The sequence below is a fragment of the Triplophysa dalaica genome, chromosome 3 (assembly GCF_015846415.1).
Source record: "Triplophysa dalaica isolate WHDGS20190420 chromosome 3, ASM1584641v1, whole genome shotgun sequence".
NCBI classification, from domain to species: domain Eukaryota; kingdom Metazoa; phylum Chordata; class Actinopteri; order Cypriniformes; family Nemacheilidae; genus Triplophysa; species Triplophysa dalaica.
Window position 1 is genome coordinate 11,125,208 of NC_079544.1, and position 23,301 is coordinate 11,148,508.

Sequence of the window (23,301 nt, forward strand, 5' to 3'; positions counted from 1 at the left end):
AGAGAGGAAAAATTCTCGGGAGCCAAGTGTGTCATCTGTTGCCAGAGTCGGTATGCGTGATGACAACGCTGTGCTGGATTCTGGTACATGTAGTGTATGCCAGAGCGCTGAATCTGTACGTCTACAGCTGGTTGATTATAATGATATTCTGACCCCTGCTGATTCTAGAGGATCCACAATCCCTCTGATCAGTAAAACGCCTCGGGCTTATCAGCTCTCAGCATGAGGAGGCTGCTGTCCTGAACATAAATATTAGATTCGAAAAATATAGGCCGAATATGAAGAGGGGCAAACAGAAATACTTTTTGGTGGAAATGTATGAGCTTGTTTATTTGAAATATATTATTTTGTGATGACATACACAGACGTTTTTCTAATGGATGGCAAAACTAATTGCCTGGTGTTAAAGACTAACATTGTGTTCAATGATTATAATGAGTGACAAAAATAATTGTCTTGCTGTAAAGCATCACACTGTGTTGAACGCTAAATAGAAGCTGCAAGAAAAAACACTTGAGGTGCAAACGCGCACACACACAAGGCGTGCTCGCACATACATACACCCGGGGCCCGCACACACACACACACACACACAACCACTGAGAAGCTCAGCTCCAGTGTTGCAGATTTGAAAAATAAAGCTTCTCAGCAGTCGGCAGGTGTTTGAACATCAAGCCCTGCTCACGTTCGACCTGCTGTGTTGTGCTGGAGAGAAACCCGCTCTGACTGCAAAGACGAGACAGATGCAAGCAGGCAGGAGGAATAAACACTACTTAATGAAAGGTGAAGTGACCTATTTCTACATGTGACTGCTGTGGTGTCTACATAAACAAGTAAACAAAGCTTTTCGTCTTACACTAAATACACATCTGATAAGTTGTTATACTGTTATTTTTTATTCTGGGTGTACTACAACAAAATAGTAGAATCTAAATACACATCTGTTTGCTATTATCAATGTTTCATAATAAAGCGAAAATCTGTTCTTGAAAATGTGTCATCATTTACTGTACCGTGCACTAATATTGGTTAGACGTGTGTATGTTTCAAGGATGCCTGGGATATGTATGCTCAAATGTAATGGATAGTGGATAACATTTGATTTTAATTTGGATCATATTCAACTCAATTTGAATTGAATCCAATTACCAGCAGCTATTTACATATTTTATGTTTTTTGGCCTTTACAGATAATTTTTATAATAGAGCAACAGTTGGACAGTCTGTTTCTATCTCAGTACAAATACAGCAAAAAATATTACTAAATATAGCCTTGACTACTCCATAAAGACAATACTGCTATACCATAGCTCAGAGACCAAATGATAAAATGAATGGAATCTTAGGTCATCAGACTTTGAGCCTCATGTTTACTGTAAAAAAAAGGAGAGGAGGGACCAGTCAGGGACATAATTTGGATAAGATTATGTCAAAGATCGGTTCTGATGTAGACTTGCAACATGAGTGCCTCCGTCCCTCATTCCACTTTATAGCAGACTGAATTTCAATAAGACACCCAAAGACAAGATATTCTCCAATTTAACTTATGAAAAACCATGTATAGAAGCAGCAAATTATAAGAACTGGCAAAAACAATATACGTTATGACAACAGTATTCAAAATGAATCTGAAAAGTGGCAATATCATATGAACTGGCTTCGATCTATGTACCATTTTATAATGATGCAATTTTTTATGATGTATGAATAGTATATGTGACCCTGGACACAAAGTAGCATGGGGAAATTTTTAGTAATTGGCAAAAATATAGGGTATGGGTAAAAATTATAGATTTTTTCTTTTATGCCAAAAGTCATTAGGATATTAAGTAAAGATCATGTTCCATGAAGATATTTAATGCATTTCCAACCGTAAATGTATATAAACGTTATTTTTTTGAGTGGATGGCCTGCTATAGTGCCTATTATTGACAACTTCAAAGATGATTTTCTCAATATTTAGCTTTTTTTGCACCTTCAGATTCCTGCTTTGTAAACAGTTGTTGTTCTGCCAAAAAATACAAACCATATATCAGTAGAAAGCTTAGATATTCAGATGATGTAAAAATCTAAATTTCTTAAAATAAGACTGGTTTTGTCGTCCAGGGTCACATATTTAAATGTATAGTATATAAGTCATTTTATACCTCTGTACTTTACTTCTTAAAGAGAAAGTATAAAACAATGAAATACATGCTGTACCTTTTTATGCTAAGAACAGAAACATAATGACATACAAAGATAAATGATACAAAAACCCATACAACAACAAAACAACAATAAAGGACACAAACATGTAAGTAGACTACATGGAATGTGCACGTGACGCCGTGCCTTAACTTGTAGGAACGCAGCGCTTACCTTTGACCCCGTGAACGTCGGTCTCGGAATCTACCATTTGCCACAGAACTACTGAGATTTAAACTCTTTTTGTTAATTTCGCAAAATATTGCGTGAAAACAGACTATATATGTAAGAAGTGTATTTCTAAGAACAACTCGTTCAGCTGTCCGTGATATTATAAAGTTTAGAGCTTGCTGCTGCAGGTTTATTTGTATAAAATAATGGTCTAGTCTCGTGTTTGTAGGCGCGTTCAACAAAGTTCTAAGCGCGTGCTTAGTTCTGCTTCGGTCACGAGCTCTCTTGTATCTGTCGGAGGAGGGATTGGATCAAACCTGCAATCGGACATTATGGCTACAATGCTAAGCAAAGAATTGCCGGATATCGAGGTAACACAGTGTACTTGAACTTAAGTGTCTTGGTCGGTTGTTTTTCAACACTCATCTATTGATGTTTCTTGACACGTGTCAATGTTTTGAAGTTAGGTAAGGTTATTTGTGTGGGTCACAAACACTTTAGAAACTGAATAGAAACATTTTTTTAAAAGTAAGACCATAAAGAAAAGAACAAATGGCTTTGATTTAATACAATCAGATTTTATAGTACGTCTTAAAATTGTATTTGTTTGAGCACGAGAAGATACTGCAGTATTATGTCATTGCTGATAACACAAATATATATTTTTTCCAATACAATTATAAAAGTTTTATAGGTTGCACTTTTATAGTACATTGACAAAGAATTACATCAAATAGGCTACATATGAGATTTTTTACAGCCTTTAATATTTGAAATTGAAGGACTGTTTTAAATGTGCCTGAACATTTTTAAAGGCAAGGAAGAATTAAAGGTGAAATCAATAGCACTGCTACATGGCCTTGTCTTCAGGTAGGGAAATATTTCAGAACCTTGGACAGTGACCCACTTTCATTGGCCGTACACACGGTACAAATGAACCCACAAGTAATGTCTTCATGAAAATGTACAGTGTCAAGAATATTTTCTATTGCCTAAACAAGTTTTCACTGACATGGTCCTCCTATTACGCACAGTGAATTTACTCAATATTTGTGATGTTTTGTGGATGGGCGGCACACAACCCCTGTATAGCCAAGCATTTTATTGGTTACCTAAAGTGCAGATGTAAAACTACCAATCAACTTCTTTTAAACATCTTGAGTATTTAACGGCAAGAAAGACAAGTGTTAAGTCATGTTTTGTTCTTATCAGGTGTACTTAAGCAAGCAGCTTCCTAATTAAGTGGTTAAATTAGCCTAGGAAAGCTATTTTGTTCAAAAGATTTTTTTGAAGACATCGTGTCCCTGAATTAAAACCAATTATCGTAATTGAGTTGGATCACAACACAAGGAGTCATAATCAACCGTCCATTCAGTCAACAGATGGATCGTAGTGAAACAAACCATCTTAAATACAAGCTAGATTTTTTGACATTAGGCTTTGCTTTTAAAAGCTTTAGCCATGTTTGATCTGACATTGCTAAATCTGACTTGCTGTCCATGAACCATTTCTGTAAGTGGCAAGAAAACACTATTTTTTTCATCAAGTCTTGGTATGCACGGCAAACACTGGTTGACATCTCTGCTCAGGTGAGATAAAGCTTTTGCTTTAAAGTTGAGTAGATATGGGCATTGACTTTCATACGGAAAATAGAACTGTTACTGACGACTCTCATTAGCATTTCTATTCATGAGTGTTATGACTATGGCAACGTGACCTTGGCGTGTGGAGTGCACTTAAAATGCGCTCTAAACGACTCCTGTCTACCACTGAAAATACCTCACTAAATGTCATAATAATGGCTGTCCGTGGGGCAATTAAATTGGCCATTCATTTTGGCAATGCTGTCAGACGTCTCATTTTAATATCCTGCTTTTCCGAGAGCGCTAAACGTGTGCCTTTGTGTGTGCTCACGGATTCATTAAAAAATCCTCCGGGATGGCCATCAGCGTTCGTTAAAAAACAGATTAATGTGGCCGCTTACACAAAGGGCTACGGCGTTTTATGGAAGGCCCCGAACCCCAACAATGACCACTTCCTGATAGCGAGTCAAGTACCGTGATAGAAAATTGTCGACTTAAAAGCCATAATTGCAATATGAACGTTATGAAAGCCCCATTAGCTGACAGACATCCATATCATGGTTGTCAAAGTTGGACGCTGTACCTACTGGAGCTTTCATCAGAGCTGTAAAAAATATGTCCTTTGCCAATTCACGATGAAGTTGTGAATATTTATTCTAATCACGGTAATGATCAGTGATTTTATGCAATGGTTACCGTGACAGTGGCCTCAGAGTATGACATATGTTACTGATGTAAGTGATTATATAAAAGGTTACATAGAACACATGTAGTGGGATTGCACAAGGGAGATAAACAGCTCTCCTTTTTTTCAAAGCAATACGGTATTTTTGTTTTAAACAGATTATTTCAGGAAAGCGGGACTGCAATTTTGCAGTATAAGTCCTGTTTTCTTTTGAAATTATAAAAATTGCACATGCTTCACATTGTTTACAGATGCTGATAAGAGCTGGAACCATGAACAGATCAAAGATTTAGGCAAATCCAATTGTAGATCTGAGAAGACACCAGAATGAGTGAAACTATTTCACAGTTGGATAGCTGACCATTGTTTTATTATACATTTTTAGACTAGAAATAGTATTTTGTACAAAAAGGACATTGATAATGAGGCATCAATCCTTAAGGTTAAGTTATCCTACAACTATCAACCCCGGCCGGGTTCATAACCCTGAGTCAATGATTATACCAGGCACAGTGTTGTGAACAGTATTAAGAAATGTCCCTTCAGACTTTTTACGCAACCTTTTTAAGTTTCTAAAGGGATAGTTCTCCCAAAAAGAAAAAAATCTTTCATCATGTACTCGCCGCCTTGTCTTTTTTTTCTGCTGCAGAACACAAAATAAGAGATATTTTAAAGAATGTTGATAAGTGAACAATGGCTAGCCATTGACTTGCACTGGTTTTGAATGTGAACAGTGAAAAGTGAATGGGTACAGCTGTTTTTTCAAAATATCTTCTTTTGTAGTTTTTAAAAGAAAGCCATACATGTTTGAAATGACAAGAGGGTGGGTAAATTATGACAGAATTTTCACTTTAATTTGTCTCACTGTAAAAATGCAACTTGTTTTCTTCAAGAATTGATTTAGCCATAACAATTTTCATTTTGCCGTAACTAATATTATTATTATTTTTTTTATTCATTTTATTGATTTTTGCATTAATCTATCTATCTATCGATCGATCGATCCCGACCGACCGACCGACCGAGGAGGCGGGTTGAGGACTGAAGAAATATTTAGCCAGTGTTACGTCCATCCTCATTGTATTTTCCTTTAATGGTGTCATATACATGTATTCCTTGGTCTTCATAGTTTTGTATCGAGTTCATGCTGTATGACATAAAAATATATTGAAAAATGGATGTATATTGTTGCTTAAATATCAGTTTATTTAGATTTTACTACTTAAAACCCATTTTGCATTAAGTGCATCCTGAATAAAGTTTGAAATGATATAGAAATATTAAACCTTACATTTATTTTGAAAGTTATTAACTTATTATATGAACTGTTAATATATCTATTATCTGTTTCTCTCCATGACAATTCTAAATGGAGGATGGACAGGAATAAGTTAATAAAGAGCAATGCTGTTATTAAATTAATATGACAAAAACAAACCCATTCACAAAGACTTCGAACGCGGTCAGTCCAAAGATGCAAGATCTTGCAGTCGCTCCTGCTTTCCTGTGCGAATCAAGCCCAGCTCTGTTTTACTCATTACAACAGACTGAATAGAAGCTTCAGGAGGCCTTTAGCTGAGCAAGATGATGTTGATGCCAAATGATCTTTATTGCTCTCTATAATTATGTTACAGGACTAAATGATATTCTGGGATTGTGCTGAACATTGCTTGGCTGCTGGTGCGCCGTGGCTTCATTTCAGCAATGGAGGATCAATTCGCGTATCGATTTCAGGCAAAAAGACTAGGCAAGAATCTCTGTAGATTGTGTTTAACTATTCCGCCTCAGGGAGGGAGGGGGCTGTGTTATGAAAGATGAAGCGTGCTTTGGAAAGAGGTCAAATTGTCTTCTTTAAGATCATTCCACAAATGCTTACAATACTTGATGTTGACTTTTTATCTACATCGTGATGTCATCAATGTTAATTATATTGTTGAACATACTGTATCTGCGCTTATTTCGATGGGCACACGTTGTTTCGTTTTAACATTATTTCTGGCTGCAGTGGATTATAAATTGAAATTAGATTCAGAATTTAAAAAACTACCAAATTCAAGGCACCACAAAGGCTATGTGACAAGAATAACATAATTTCCAATCATTTGATCATATATTTTTTTGGATAACAGGAAGGTTTGGCAGGGAAAAGCCATTATTGATTTGTTGTCTCAATGGATCAGTATGACCAGCAGAGAGTGATAAAGCCAGTCTCCAGAACCCTCCCTGTGGAAATGAAACGCACAGCACATCACATGCTGCTCAAAATGCCTGCTGAACCCTCTCAGCCTTTCCCTATCCCTCCGACCACAGCCTGCCGTCTTTTCATCCTATGTATATATACAGTATTTGCTCTTCGGTATGTTTCTGCTGTGATTTCATTGTATTGAATCCCACAGCTATTTTTTAAAAGCTCTCTAGACCTGAAGCTGTGATATTTTGAGAGGAGCTGAAACTCTAACCTTTCTGGCATTTAAAGCAGTTTTTATTTAAACCTACAAAGCACAGTCACCTCTTTAACTTGAAGACAAAGTTCAATCTATGTAGGCGTAGTGTATGTCTCTGGTAAAGGTAAACTGTAATTCCTCAGCAGTTACCTTACAACCCATACAGAGGAATACATGAACAGCCATAACAATGCTGAGTGTAAAGGTAGTCACATCTTTAAAAGCTCGTCTTGACATGAAATAGACTATCATTTCTATCTCGAGCTTGTTTAACAGTCACAGAAGGGCTTTTAAATTTAGAGGAGCTATTGATCTCCTCTTATATAGATCTTCTCTTCGTATGGATGTGTTTCCCCTTACACAATATTGATCTAATTGGCATAGGAGCTCAGTGTTTTTACACTGCTTACAAGAAAACAGTGCAAGCACTGAAGTCATTTAGTAACTAAATGTACAAGGATGTTTGTTTATTTATAGGCCTTGATTAAGTGTATCTTTTTACTTTTGATACTTGTTTGTTTTTGGATCAGGGCAGGATGTGCGTCACGTTGAGGTTGCCATCCATAGATTTTCCAATCTGCTCATCTGCGGCTGGTCAAACATGGCTTAAAGCTCATGCTATGACTCCTGCTTGCTTGTCAGACCAAGCCTATTACAGCAAATAAACACTAGCTTGACTGACACGGTTATCGGTCGAGTACCAGAAAGGAAACAATACCTTTGCAAGCCAGATTTTTTTTTTTGAAAACAAAGAGAATTCTCCTAAGACTAAGTGCTAAACTGTGGTAAACTTATATTGTAATTATTTAACAATAGCCGATTGCACTTCTTTTGTTTGCATCTTATTAACTATTTGCCTCCAATGCATGGTGTCTAGATCTAATTGGTGATGCAATTTCTGTGCAGACACAGTGTAGCATTTTTTTGTAAACCGAATGCTACAAAAATGCAGAAAGCTTACAAATGAACAATATTGAAGTGTATTTGGCAGAAAACAAATAAAGCCTATCCGAGTATCAAAGGGTTGAAGACATCAGAATGTCTCCACAGACCTGACAATAATAATAACAAATAAAAATAAAATGATTAAAGTGAAACCCAAGACCCGTTTGCCCAAACAACGCCGAGACTGATTTACACATTCTACATATTAATAGTATTATCAATAATTTACCCTGCCATGGTTCTAAGAGTATGAAGGAAAGACAGCCATATTTTCTCCATTTCACCATATTTGTTTTCAAACAGTTCATTCAAGTTTTGTTGCATAAATGGCAAACGTGACACTGAAATTTGTTTAGGAAATGAAGCGTGCCGGATTATAAACTGTATTATCTGCACAAACATTCACACGAGAACTACCGGTACGTAATGTCAGGATTTTTTTTGTGAGTCCTGTTTTTAGGAGATTTTTTTTTTCAAAAGGCCTTCACAGATGGGGCAATTGGGCCAAAGAGGCTAATTTCAATTTGCCCCTGGCCTTTGTCGGATATTGTTTCAGCACAATGAAATGATGGTGGACATGGTATTCTTTTACACTACGAAGAGCATGAAATTGGTATTAGTGTGATGGTAATGATGGTCTCTCCCTCTCTCATTCTCCACTACCTCAGTAAACTGCCTGTTAATTGTGTTTGCCATTAAAAGATCTCACACTGGTTCCTTCCTCCAGCTCCTCTGGGATGGTGGTGCGATTTTATTGGCAGGCATGAAGGTGCCCGGTTTGATGTTTACTGTTTGAAAGCATTTGAATCATAAAACGCTAGAAAAACATAAAAAAGAAGATAAAAGTCTTCAAACCTCTACATATAGTAAAGTCCTATAGTGAGTCCATGAGACCTTGTAAACTTAAAGAAAGCATCAAACCTTACGTTTGATTTCATTTATATAGGGCTTTTATACAATTTTCGTTGTTGCAATGTTGCTTTAGATACATTATAATAAAAAATAGTACAGTAATTCAAGAAAAAATAAAATAAAGACTGTATATGTTAATGAGATGCATGGTATTATAGCAAGATTTCCTCTGTGGAATGTTTAGTGGTGGATGTAAACTGAAATACACTAAATATAATGTTGAATTGTTGGAATCTTTTACATACATCCACTAAACATGAACTTAGGATCAGTGGGTTAGAAGCGATTGCAAATGTGGCTTAAAAGTGTTAGAGAAAATGTATATTGTAATTTGTCAGGGTTCCGTCCTTCCTCTTTCGAGCTTTCATGCATTGTGGACAAGACCGTGACAACACAATGTCTTGTATGTATGTTTTGTTATTTGTGGAGAGACGCGGATGTATGTTTTGATAATTCGCCACGTGTCCTCCTGTCCGTGTATCTCCGCCCCTTGTTTCTCTGTTAGTCTCCCATTAGTGTTTTATCTCCGTCACCTGTCTCCCTTTAATGTTTAGCCTTTTTCAAATCTGGCATAGGTGTCCAAAATTCCTTTTCCTGTTTTTCATTTGCCCGTCTTGTGCTGTTTATTAGTTTTACTTCATTTGTTTTTCATTTTTTGAAAAAATGTCACGCATCGTTTAAAAATGCTCTTGCATGGATTGATCCTTAGAACATGTAACAATGTGATTGTGTGTAATTGTGCTTCAGAACATTCTCGCCTTGAACCCGAGGGTGAAGACCCACGCGGATCTCCATTCTACTGCCTCAAAGAAGAAGGAGAAGAAGCATTGGAAGAGAAACCCAGAGAGGAACTGCGATGTGAGTCTAGAGCCTCTTTTACTATAAAAAAACTAACAAGATATTCTCACTGGCTACCTAAAATAACTCTCACTTTTCCAAACCATCACATATACTTCTGCTTTGAGCCTCGCATTAAATATTAAAGAAACAGCAAATATGAAGAAAAACCCTTGTCACGTCATTCCGAGCTCATACGTCTTTCCTTGTTTGTGGAGTTTCTACTGCTGCTGATGTGGTACAATCATAGCGTTCTTCTCTGCGTCTCAGCAAAGTGAAAATTAGATCTTAAAGGAGAATAATGACAAGCTATGTGTCTAGAAGCCGCATCCACAAGAACAAACTTCCTCCCGTTTTACTGCTGATAACAAAAGTCTGTGATGATAGTTTTTGGTGTGGAGATTCAGCTATTATACTGGTGATCATATTACTCTGATGAGCAATAATAGGGCTGAAGATTATAATTCTATAATTAGTTCCAGCCGCCTAGTTTGTCCAATTATTGTAGAGATTCAAATTTTGACTCCTTCTGCCCTTTTTCTTACAATGTATCAATGAGTTATTCTGTAGCACTCATCAAAAAACTGCAGCAAAAGCCTGGAGACATTATGAAAATGCATCATAAGCAGATGCCCCCCCCCTCAATTCCCCAAGTGGATTAAATATTTCAAATTTCCTCTCAATTATTATCATATCCTGTGAGTCCTATGAGTCAAGGCTCATAAGCATATTCAAATGTTCATTTTAAATGCTTTTTCGCCATGTGGTGACTTGCATTGATGAAATACCAAATTGTTTCAGAGCTTGCATATTAATTAGCTGCTTAAATTATAGGCTTCTACCAATTCCCAGCACTAAGCATTTTGTCTAATTAATAATAATAAAGCCCCCAAGATGTTGGATTAGACTAATCCTTTGCAGGGGGAAAATGCTACACATAATTTCAAGTGAAAATGTCAATGGTTATCCCAGTCCTAACAATGCCTGGGTGTAATTGGAAATGTAATTATGTTTCATTTTACCACACAGATGAGGTTTAATACCACACAGAAGCTCTGAGATTAGTCTTGTGACACACAGCGGACAGAGGTCAAGTATTTTTGCATTTGGAATGAAAATACAAAAGAGCACATTGTCAACAACACAATAGTACATGGAGTAATGGAGGGGGGCATAGGTAGAGAGAATTGCAGCATGTTGTCACAAAAAATCGGTGAGTGTTCAAAGCAGTCTATCTTTTTCCAGGGCAAAAATTGGTAAAATGTTCAGGAGCACAGTTCAGTGTCTACACAGAAAGGACTTTTAAAAATAAATCCACCCTGAGGTGGTGTGACAACTTGCCCCCGACCAAACATTTATAATGAATTCCCTGGTCCAAACTTTCATTGAAAGTTTACAGTGGATGTGTCTCCCTTCCCTCCCAAATACCTCCCAAGAAGTGTTATAGCTTAAGTCTTTAAGTAAAATAAGTTAAAACGTAAGTAACTATGCAAAACATTTGAATAATTGGGCCTTTGACTCAAAATCTTACAGTTACTGAGAGATAATAATCCAATATTAGTCTTATCTACTCATGACAAAAATGATCAAGTGAAAGTTAAATATAAAATAACAGTATTTTTTATAATAATAAATTTTTATAGTTAAACTTTTTAGATTTTTAGATTTTAAATCTTGTATGTTAAATTATTTGCTGATTTTATTAGTATAGTTTTTTTCTTATTGTTTTATCATATTTGTACAGTACTAAAGTCAACTGTTGTTGTGTTTATCTGTGCTTAATAAATACAACTACCAAATCTTTTAAGTTAAAAGGACATGTTATCAGTTTGCTCATGGTGACTGAATATTCTGGTATAAAATACCAGCAAAACATGTCAGTCAGGGCTTCATATTGAGACGTCATTTAAAAAAAATTGCCATGCTTTTTAATACAGACTATATTGCTCTGCTAAATTTGTAATGTCATAAAGGACCTCTAGAAGAATATCAGATGGCTCATTGAATAGGTATCTTATTCACCGCCCATCTGTATAATAATAAAATGTAGGAACGCTGTCTGATGCCATAAATTAACTCAGCGTGTGGAAATCGTGTTAGTCTCAGTCTCAATCTCAATTCTGTTGTGATTTTATTCTCCTGGCGCTTCAATCCTATATTTGTGTGGGGGAATTTCCTGGCTGCTCATCCCTTTGAATTTCATTAAGTAGCTTAAGTCAGTTTTCACAATGGCTCCTGCAAAAATGTGTTCGCTTATGGAATAAAGGAAACAGCTTAAGCAGCTTGAACTTTGCCTCGCAGAATGGGTGGGGCTGGGGATTCCTTTTTATGCCTCTCTGATAATGTCAACCGTGTCATGTTACAGTGTTAAATGGCACCAATTAATCCTTCCGTTTTTAAAGTAGAAACTGGTAAATCTTTAAAAGCAGGATAATCTCTGAACTGTATATTAGGTCTACTCAAAAGCGTAATCCTTCAGTAAAGTCATATTTAAATCTACTGCCTGCTGGATATTCTTAAAGGGCCTTAAGATTCATAACCATTTATGTCATATGTGAGACAACTCTGTAGGTTGTAAAATAGTACAACATTAATAAAGGTAAAAAATAAGTGCTCATGTCATTATCAATTAAAACCATTTTAAATTGTAAAGAATGTTTAAACTAGTGCTTGGTAACATCCTATAGAATGTTGCTAGGAACACCAGGGTCATGGGTTCGATTCTTGCAAAATTCATGGATTTAAAATAAATGTATACTGTGAAGTGAGGTTGCTTGATTTAAAAGATCTGGTAATTGGATTAAAGTAAAAATAAACCTTAGGAAGTCTGTATAATTTGCACACTTTGCAATTTACAGTTGCGCAGATATCGATTTGTTAAACAAACAATCAATCTGCTTTACTGTATCTTAACATTGTCCTTGTGTGTTCAAATTTTACAGTCTTGCTCGGATTTGGAGAACAACTTCGATGACATCAAGCACACAACTCTGAGCGAGCGTGGGGCACTTCGGGAAGCGCTGAGGTAAGCACCGTCTCCATGGTAACAGTCACAGTCAACGCAAGGAGGAGATTTGGGTAGGCAGCCGAAGGAATGCGTGTGCGCGCCGTTTCGTGAGGTGAGGACGGGTTGCATCGTAAGTCATTCTTCATTACGGAGGGAACAGATGAGTGTAGATGCAGCACTCAGCTCTGCTTTTCTGAGGGATTAATTTGTTGGAGGGATGCCTCCCTCCGGGCCTTGCCTTGACTCTTCAACCCTGCAGGAGATGCTAAGGCTCAGTGCACAGTGAAAAATGTAAATGTTAAATTTGTTAGTTGAAAATGCTTTTGGGGATCCCAGGACAACATTGGAATACTTGATCATGAGTGCCGCTGGTTTTCAGGCTGGTCTGAGTTCTATTTACACTTCAAGAATGGTGCATAAAAACAATGCAAGCAATAAATAAGAACTCAAGGCTTCAAGCTGAAATACACAGTTAATAAAAAACACTTTACAAGAAGGTTGTTTTTGTTAAAGATCCAGTGTATGAAATTTAGCGGCATCTAGTGCTGAAGTTTTGAATTGCAACCAACGGCTCACTCACCCCTCTCTTTCAAAGCACTACGGTGGCTGACACCAGGGTTGGGTAACGAAACCTATCCGGTATGTAACTGGACCGAATCAAAACACAGATTCCGGTGCCACTTACATGCTGACTGAGCTGTCGAATGAGATTGAGAGAAACATTCGACTTAAAAACGGCCCACCTCTTGCTGCACAGAGAGACTTGTTTGACTTTAAAACTGCGCACCTCCCGCTGCACTGAGAGAAGCATACACGGAGTGACAGTCTCATAAAAACAGCGCAGCTCTGGATGCATGGAGAGACGCGTTGTCATTTTAAAAGGGAAGAAGACACGCTTGATTCATAACTGCGCACCTCGCAAGTGACGTCACAGACCAACTAATCGATAATGAAAACAACTATTTTCATTATCGATTTTATCGATTAGTTGTTGCAGCCCTACATTGGACCTTTAACATTGGTAAATGCATCAGCTGACAATAACTAATAATAAGCAATATCGTTTTCAGCACTTATTAATCCTTGTTAGTTAATACAAATACAATTGTTTGTTTATTGGGCATTGTTGGTATAGTTCACCAAAATATAAAAATTCTGTCATCATTTAGTTTTGTTCCAAAACTGTATAAATTTCTTTGTTCTGCTGAACACAAAGGAAGATATTTAGAGGGATTTCAGTAAACAAAAAGATCTCACCTCCCATTTACTGCCATAGTAGGGAATATAAATACTATGGTAGTCAATGGGGGATGACTTCTGTTTGGTTACTGAAATTGTTCTTTTAAACTCAAAGGAAGATAGTTGTGACAAATAAATGTATACCAGTTTGGAGCAATCTCAGGGTGGTTAAATAATGACAGAATTTTCATTTTTTGAGTGAACTATCCCTTTAACTAATGTCAACAGTTGTGGATTAAGTTTAATGCATGCTTAAGAAGTATATTTTTATTTTAAGTTCATGTTAGCAAAATGCTTATGTTGACATGATATTCTGACAATAAATGCAGTGTAAAAAACGTCTTGGTTACGCATGTAACCTCAGTTCCCTGATGGAGGGAACGAGACGTTGTCTGGGAACTAAGGTTACATACGTAACCAAGACGTTCCCTTTCTGTCGGTCTCTCGACATTGTGTCGAGAATTCGTTGAATTCTTTTTGTTCGTAGCCATGAGCGAAGGCTCTGAAGAACAAAAGGTAAATTAATGCTGCACGCCGGCTTCCTTTTATACCGGACATCCGGGCTTGGAGACCGGCATGCAAATTTCATTCGCTAAATTTCATTGGCCTTTTCTATAGTAGTCAGAGGTGATTGGTTCTCAAGGGCGAACCCCATCTGTCGTTCTCGACACAACGTCGAGAGACCGACAGAAAGGGAACGCAAGTTGTGAAAGATGTAAAAAAGGTTCACAGCAGTTCATTATGCAATTGATCAATCTGTAGACTTAAGGGCTGTTGACACAAGACACATCCCTGTATTACTTATGCAAATGTTTTTAGGTGTTGATCTACAAACACATGATGTTTTTGGCAGTTACACCTAATTTTCACTGTGTTGCATCAGGAGTGTTTTAAGATGGCAAGTTAAAAGTAATCTTGATTTAAGAAAACGTGTTTAGAGCCCCTTGAGTTCTGTTTAATTCTTTTGCACAGCTGTCTGTGTAAGCTACTCTGCCTGTATGAATGTTTGGATGACGTGACTTTAAGCTCACAAAAACACGAGGGTGGTTGGTTGTATCTTTAGTTTAATAAAAGTATTAAAAGCAGGACGTTCAGAACCAGCCACAAAATACTAGCAGGTAAGATAGTCAAACCATTTCCCCCATCTCTGTTCTGATCTGTTTTGTAGACATCTGCCTTCTCAAAATAATGATCTCTTTAAATGTATACTGAAATACAGACTGTTATGCAAAATGATTTGAATAATATGTCTTAATTCTGCATGACATAGAATATGCATGAGCACAGCATTGCATCTGTTAAGCATGAATAAAAAACAAAAACCCTAAACAGCAGCAAAAACCACGAGTCATGTTAAAAGGAATGAAGCCAGAGAGATATTAGAGACATTAATGCACACTTTCGTCCTGCGAAGACACCCCTGCCGCGCCGAGTTGCAGATCTGATGAAAGATTTAGGTTTTGTAACTGCTAATAATGCCGGACATGAAAGTCTTAGCAATGTGCGCTGATCTGGTGTTCATCGCAGGAGGCGGCAGGCTGATTTGGCCTGTTTGTTGGGCACCAGAGGAAGCCCCAGGTCTGGATCCCCTGTGTCATGAAACAGCCAGAAAGTTCAATCCTCATTAAGAACTACACAGATCTGTTCCTGTAGTGAAGCGAAAGTTGTGAAAACACAGCTTTTCGTGTGTAGATCAGGGGGTTTCAAACTTTATGAGGCCAGATATGATCGAACTTTTGTGAGGGACCCCTTTCCTAAACAGTTTTTTGGACACAAAAAACCTGATGTTGATGCCTGACCTGATGTTCACTAAACCTCTGTGTTTGGTTATAATATTCCACCTCGCGGCTGAACAGCTGCACAAGTATAGCAATTGCAAGTTACGTTATATTAAATATACTCGCGAACAAACATTTTCTAAATACGATCGTGTTCCCCTCATATCTGCTAAATATAAGCATATAATATGATGTGTTTTCAGTTGAAACTGTTTCTGTATGTGCTATGATGAGAAATAAGGGTCAGTAAGGATTATTGACAGCATGATCCGATTGCTTTGCTCTCACATATCTAATTTAAGCCTTTGATTTATGATAAAAAAATATGATTTCAGGAAATCATGAATCCATTGTGACTATATAAAACACAACAGACATCCCCTGCATGTTTTAAGGGTAAAATTGTTTCTTTCTTGTTTTAAACTATTTATTTCTTGGTGGATGCTACTAACTCTTGAAGTTGGGTGCACCAGTGCTTCCAAGGAACGGGAAACCGTTATAAATCTGGAAAACACCGTTATATAAATTTTTGGTCATACTGCCCAGCCCTACTTGCCCCCATGCCGACTGTTAAGATCCTTAAAAAAGCCCCACAACGAAGACGGAGACATATAGTGCTTGTTTCTCTGTTCATTATGTTACCGTCATCTGAGGAAGACATTTCCTGCTGATCAGCACTGCATATAAATATTGTTTTCTTAGTCGTTCACGATCACTGCCTGTCTTGTTTAGCTTTGCATTGCATTTGCATCAATAAATAAGGTAGGGCTATTTATTTCAACCAAGGTAAGGAATCACAGCGCGTTTTAAAACAAACAAAAAAAGCAACTGTGCAAATTTATTTTCAAGCTGTAACTTGAAGGCGACAACCCTATTTGAACTTCTAGAAGTAAAATTCAGGCTTTTAGGTATGAAAAATGGTGCCAGTCTTATGTTAAGGCCAAATTCATTAACATCAGTTGCAGTGAAATGTACATTTCATGTTTCAAGTTGTTGAAATTAGCATTACTTAATATATTTTTAACGAACGATTATGAATTTACTAAGAATAACTTCTCCAAACAAATTATGGTAATGAATGAATTCTGTGGCTCACCAGTTTTGAAACATTTTAATATGGTGATGTGAGTCATAGATAATTTAAAGTAAAGAAAACATTTAAACTATAAATATTAATATAAAACCATGAAGTATTACTATAAAGAACTGAATATTGAACTTGTTAACCTAAAGAGAAACATTTACAGTTAAGATGTATTTGTCCTGTAGCACTAGAATGATACAAAAAATATAACAATTGTAACAAGAACGCACAGATTTTTTTGCTTTGTCTTTTTTTGTCAGATTTTTTTTGAGACCCCTTAAAACCATTTGGTGGCCCTCAGGAGATTCCCAGTCCCCAGTTTGAACCCCCCTAGATTAGATAACTAGATGCTACGGACAGATCTTCATAGTGGATGAATTTATGATGAATCATTAAAAAATGTGACATCCAGTGAGAGTTCTTGATAAATATGAAGTTAGGCAGTTGTGATTCACAATTGTGTATTTATAAATACGGTTAGAAATTTCTATCAAAAGAATAGATTCTGCTGCTTGACAGCTCCTGGTCACTATTCACTGTAATTGTATAAAATTGTTCCCTGCTCTCATGTTTCGCACAAGAAAGAAAATCATACTAGGATGAGCAAATCTGTGAGCTAGTTGTCATGTTCCTGACATGTTCTGTTAATAGAGCTAATCTCACTTTTATAAAATACTGATTTCTAACTGCTTGTGGTATATTGTGTCGGTCTCTCCAAATCCCATCTAAAATGCAGCTTGCGCTTTGGTCACAAAAGAACTTCAGTTGGTACGTCGCTACACCACTGAAGAAATGTTAAAACAAGAGTTGGCATTATTTAATAGGTTCCTGCATGAAAGCGAGGATGTCAACGCTGACAGCTGCCTTTAGTGTCTGCTGTCAAACCGCTATCGCACATGTCAGCTGACTGAAGTCAAGTAACATGTTGCGTTGTTTAAACTATGAGCTGTAATGAGAAATAACTCCTCTTATTATTCCCAGCGCCGCCACGCCCCTGACAGAAGCCCTTTTCCCTTCTCATGTCTTCTCTTTGACACAGAAGACACAGAATATAAAGGTGGATTGATCATTAAAACCGTTTTCTCATCCCAGCTGTCCGGGCACCTAGTCTAAAAAGAAGCTCCTTTGATTCCGAGCCGAGCTTAATTGGTCGTATCTAAAATGGTTTAAGTAATTAAGATGACAGAGCCGGCCTGCGAGAGGATGGTATCCTCGTGTCCTTTCTGAGAGGTCTAGCACCTCTCTAGGGTCCTCATTATTACTCGGTCCCCACAAGTTACACGTCTTAGCAAGTGAGGATTTTGACGGCTATCTCTCCAAGATGACCTCCCACACACATGATAAATTCATCATCTTTACAGAGGAGCGTTTGGGATTAAGTTGGTAGTGGTGGGAGGCATGAGGTGATTTGACCGCATTCGCTAATGCCCACGTTGCTTTCGAGATGAGCTAACATTTAATCATGTTTTGTTACACTGAGTAATGCGCGTGCTGCGTATTCTGTGTAGAACAACAGTTTAGGGCGGTTTTATTTTGAAATTTGTGGGATGCTGAAAGTAAAAGCCAATGGAGATTGAAGTCTTGCAGGGAGAGTGTTGCACGGGATTTGTTTAAGCTTCTGTTTCTATAATAGGAGGGAGGTCAAGTTTACAGGAATGCGAGTGAGCTGGATAAAAATAGGCTTTGTTTGAATGGTGTATTCAGCTACATGAGTTTGAATGATTTATACATACAGGCTTCCCCTCCATAAAACATATCTTTTCTTCATGATCTATGTCTCGGCACAAGGGTGGGTTTCCAACTTTTACGATGCAACCAATAAAACAGCACTACATCTAAAACTCTTTCATACATGTATTTTACATGTATTAACATATTTACAGATATAGCGTTAGGACTTACTGATATAAACTGATTTTATTTGTACTGTTACTTGTACACAAAGCATTAAAGTGATTAAATATTAAAGTGATCGTTCACCAAAAAATGAAAATTCTGTCATTAATTCCAACCTGTAAGACTTTCTTTCTTCTGCAGAACACAAAATAAGATATTTTAATGGTGCGATGAATTAAAATCAAAATTTTAACCAGAGCTTTTGTTATATAAGAGGGAATCGTATTTTCGCAAACATCAGAACTGAAAATGCCCTTGTTACGGAGATTACATCTGTTACCATGCCCAGCGAACGCCAGGTTCTAGAATGCACCTATCTATGACGACATTGATAGGTTGAACACCTCCTCCATAGAAAAATATCAATGACTACTTCTCTAGGCCCGCCCATGCATTAAAGAACCAGTGGTGCGGAACCAGATCGAGCGAGCTAGTACAAACATGTACAAACATGCTGTTAATGATAGCTAAATATTGTGCCATCCCTGGTTGCGGAAGAATACAGTCGGTGCATAACCCTGCAGAACCCTTCGGATTCTGATATTAGTAATGTGGAGTTAAAGTTTCTTTTTAAAGACGTTCCAGCTTATGTGGGAAAAACATGGAGCGTGTGCTCGGTTGATTTCTCCGAGGATTCCTTCGTGAACAAGGCACAGGTCAACACTGAATTTTTGGAGAGTTTAAAATTATGAAATTTAAAATTCGATTGGATCCGATAGGAATGGCGCAGTTCTTATGAGAGTAAAACATTTTTGTACTATGCGTCACTATGCTTTGTTAGTGATCGCTTGATGCCCTGAGCACTATTCGGACCTCTAGTCATTCGTAATAAATGCAGTGGTTGTATGTGGAATTCCATGCGAATCCCCATATCTGTGATTTGTCGGGCTTATATATAATTTTTCAAGGTTTTATACACAGTTTGCGAATAATGGAGGCTGTTTTGAAGTGTTTTGGTATTATTTTGGGTGCTGGGTGATATCCATAAGTTACCAGGAGTCTCCCGTTTGTTTGTTTATCATGGAAAACCTCGTAACATTTGAGACCCGCGGTGATCTTTTGTCCGATTCGGGATCACTGGTCTCAAATGCTGACAGGTACGTTCATATATCAGTATAGGCTATACAAACTATACACAAAGCCTTTTCATCACATCCAGGAAATAAGTCAGTAAATTTGAGTAAAATCATGCGGTGCATGTGCGTCACATGAAATACTGATGTGGGGAGGTCATTTATAAATCACAGAAGGTCTCCAGATAACACTAATGCCCTGCGAAAAATGTGAATGGTGCTTATGTGTTACCTAACGTTACGTCTTCCAAGTGTATTCAATGCGGCACGCCCATTAGAACCGAGCGATTGCAGAACTGGCCTCAAAACCTGGGTAGAAAATAGCCTATTACTTATTGACTGTGATGCTTTTGGATGTAAAAACCACTTTAACGCATCTTTAAGGAAAGTTTGTAACCAAACAGCACTGCCACCCGTTCACTTCTATTGTATGGACACAATCCTATGCGAGTATATGGGGGCCAGTTATCTTCAAAATGTCTTCTCTTTTGTTCTGTGGAAGAGAGTCATAGAAGTTTGAGATGATAAGGTTGGGTGGGAGAGAGTGAGTGAGTGAGTAAATCATGACAGAATTTTAATTTTTGGGTGAAATATCACTTTATGCTGGAAGTTTCTGTTTTTTGCTGGTCATACTAATTTTCCAACCTGGAAAAGCTAGTGTTCAGGTGGTCTTCAACCTCAATGGCTAAATGAAGAGTTTAAGGGTGCATATTTTTCTATGAATTATTCATTTTATGTAAATTTGGTTATTTGTAAATTGTCCTTTGTTTACAAAACTGTAAATGCCTAGGAATTTTGTGGCACATTGCGCAACTGCCTGCAGAAAGCAGATTATAAAAAACAGATGACTATGGTTTCTATTGATTGTGAGTGACAATTGTAATTCATTAAATGATGAACAAATGATGGAGAAAAGCTTTCAACTGGTAAGATATCTAAACATGCTGTGTAGTTTAATGCACTTTTAAGAGCTTAATCAGGCGCCTACAGTGGCTTTCAATGATTGCGTTGTACATTCACAGTATGTTAGGTCATTGTAGCAATGCTTAAGCAAAATTCAAAATCAACAATATGTACAAACAATATGCTAATATACAATGCCTTCATATCAAATATTTTATTTATGCCTTCATCAGTCTCCTATGAGATGTTTGAAATATGTACAATCCCTTAACTATGTATTTTGTATATTCCCACAAGCTGTGTTAACAGACATTCCACAGACAACTCTACTTAATCAGGATCATTAGGATTATTGATGGGATTCTTGGTTTAAGATCATTAACAGCGATTCCCAGCCGCACCGAACTCCATGTGAGGCGATGATTAGAACATACATTTCCTGAGCATCAGTCAGATACGACCTCTGTCCAATAAAATGAGAATACAGCGCTTTGACACCGCAGCAACATCGGGTATTACTGCTAACACAGTGCTTGAGCAGAATGCGTATTCCAGAGGTCATGTTTAGCCTGACCTCCCATTGTGGCTCATTTACCGGCGGGTGCTTAGACCAGGTAACACACGCAAATAAATAATGTAACAAGCTGCTGAATTTAAGAGTGCAGGGGTCAGAGCTTAGAGCCACTGTTGTGTTCATACAGCACAGAAACTCACAATTTCCAATTCAAAATGTGCCACCGCGCCCCAGGCACAGTGTTGTGTACAATGTTAAGGAGGCGCGTACATGCACAAGTAACTCTTTGTTTTATATTATCTAAACAGACGGTATAATGGAACTGTGGAATTATTCAAAACAAACAAATATTTTAAGGTGCAAATGTGGCGTTAAAATAATTTCCAGCACTGTTTTGGTGTATTTTTAGTTTAATTAATGATATAATTGAGGATCCAAACTCCCCTCTCAACACAACAATCTACAATATCTACTTGCTATGGATAATTACTTTTTTTTTTATTCTGCCCTTAACGGAACCGTTCACCAAAAAATAAAAAATTCTGTCTTAATTTATTCACTCTCAACTCCCAAATCTGTATAAAGTTCTTTGTTCTGATGAACACAGGCAAAGATATTTCTAAGAATGCTTTTAACCGAACAGTTCTTGGCAACCATTGACTACCATACACTGGAGATGTTCCTCGGTTGCCCATAGTAAAAATGATTTTTACTTAGCATAAGTTCAAGTTGCTCAATTTATATTTGTTAAACAAACATGATTTTTATATACTGTATGTTAAAGTTTCCTATTTTCATTTAATACTCTCAATATAGATGTTTTTAGTTAATGTTAGATTAATGTTATAATTTTCATTTATCTTTAACAAGATATTAAGTTGACAGAGCATCACAGAAATTCTAAATTTAAAATGTAACCGCACATCACCTAACCAAAGGCAATGTTTTTCTGAACAATGATAATCTCAAAATTAAATCATTAAACGAACTCTTTTAAATATCAATGATAAATGAAAATTAAACACTGACATGTGCTTCTCATAAATACAAAAAATCACATAAAAGAATTAAGAAATTAAGTCTCAAAATGCAGTCTTCTGCAAAGTAGGCTGCCCAGTTGTAACAATTATGTTAACACAACAAAAAACATCCATGTAATGCCAACATGAATGGATTAAAATGTACGGAGCCCTTTTAGGGACATGGTGGTGGAAAAAAATATGAGGGAAGAGAAAAATATTTTTTAAAGCTTTTGCGTTCTCCCTTAAACATATTTGCGTTATGTCGCAAACCATTTTGAATTCGGACAAACACTTCATCTTTAATGTCCTGCTGGCTGGGTTTGAGACTAGCTCCGTAAACATTGATCTATAGTCGCGGATTCCTGGACTAATAACTAGTGAGCTAAACGTTCTTATAACACAAATGACACCTCATTCTACGTAACGTGAACAATGAACTTGAACTTAATTTTCCACAAATCAAGCCCCAGGCGAGAGCCGGTTGAGACAAGACCGAAGGGATCCAAAACCCCAAGATCAACCCGAAGAGAAGTGCAAAACCCGAAGATCATTAGGCTACTAAAGATAGTAATTAACTTCAGTGCTACATAATCTAGTATAACTAAAACCAGTTTAGATTCAGCAGGAGGGAAATTAATGTGTAATCTGAATTTGGTGAGACTACAGTGCGTAACATTTAAGTTATTAATTACTATTTGTGTAATAACGCTATTTGGATTTACCATCACTTTCTAGATGGTCCCTTTGGTTACTCCATGTCGCCTTCTCATATAGAGATAAATTTATAATCTCGTTTTGAAGAAGACTAGGTTGTTGATCCTTGTCTAAGGAATAATGTGTTGTTTGTGTTATAACAACGTTTATCCCACAAGTTATTGGTGACAGAATCTAATATGAATCGCTCCATTGTTAATGTATGGAGCGGGATAACGGGACGTTAAAATGTTTTGCGAGATAACGCAATCTTTCTTGAGGAAACCCAAAGATTTTGTGAGATAACGCAGAAGCTTTAAAAAATATT

At 37.1% G+C, this 23,301-nt stretch overlaps 1 protein-coding gene across 1 annotated transcript in view; it reads left to right on the forward strand.

Annotated features, from left to right (window-relative positions):
• Nucleotides 1–2,515: 2,515 nt before the first annotated feature.
• dpydb (dihydropyrimidine dehydrogenase b) overlaps nt 2,516–23,301 on the forward strand; it is a 120,436-nt gene continuing 99,650 nt past the window's right edge. The window contains exons 1-3 of the mRNA XM_056743741.1: nt 2,516–2,729; nt 9,675–9,785; nt 12,707–12,789. Coding sequence (XP_056599719.1) covers nt 2,691–2,729; nt 9,675–9,785; nt 12,707–12,789 — 233 coding nt within the window. The 5' untranslated portion in view covers nt 2,516–2,690. The remainder of the gene's footprint in view (nt 2,730–9,674; nt 9,786–12,706; nt 12,790–23,301) is intronic.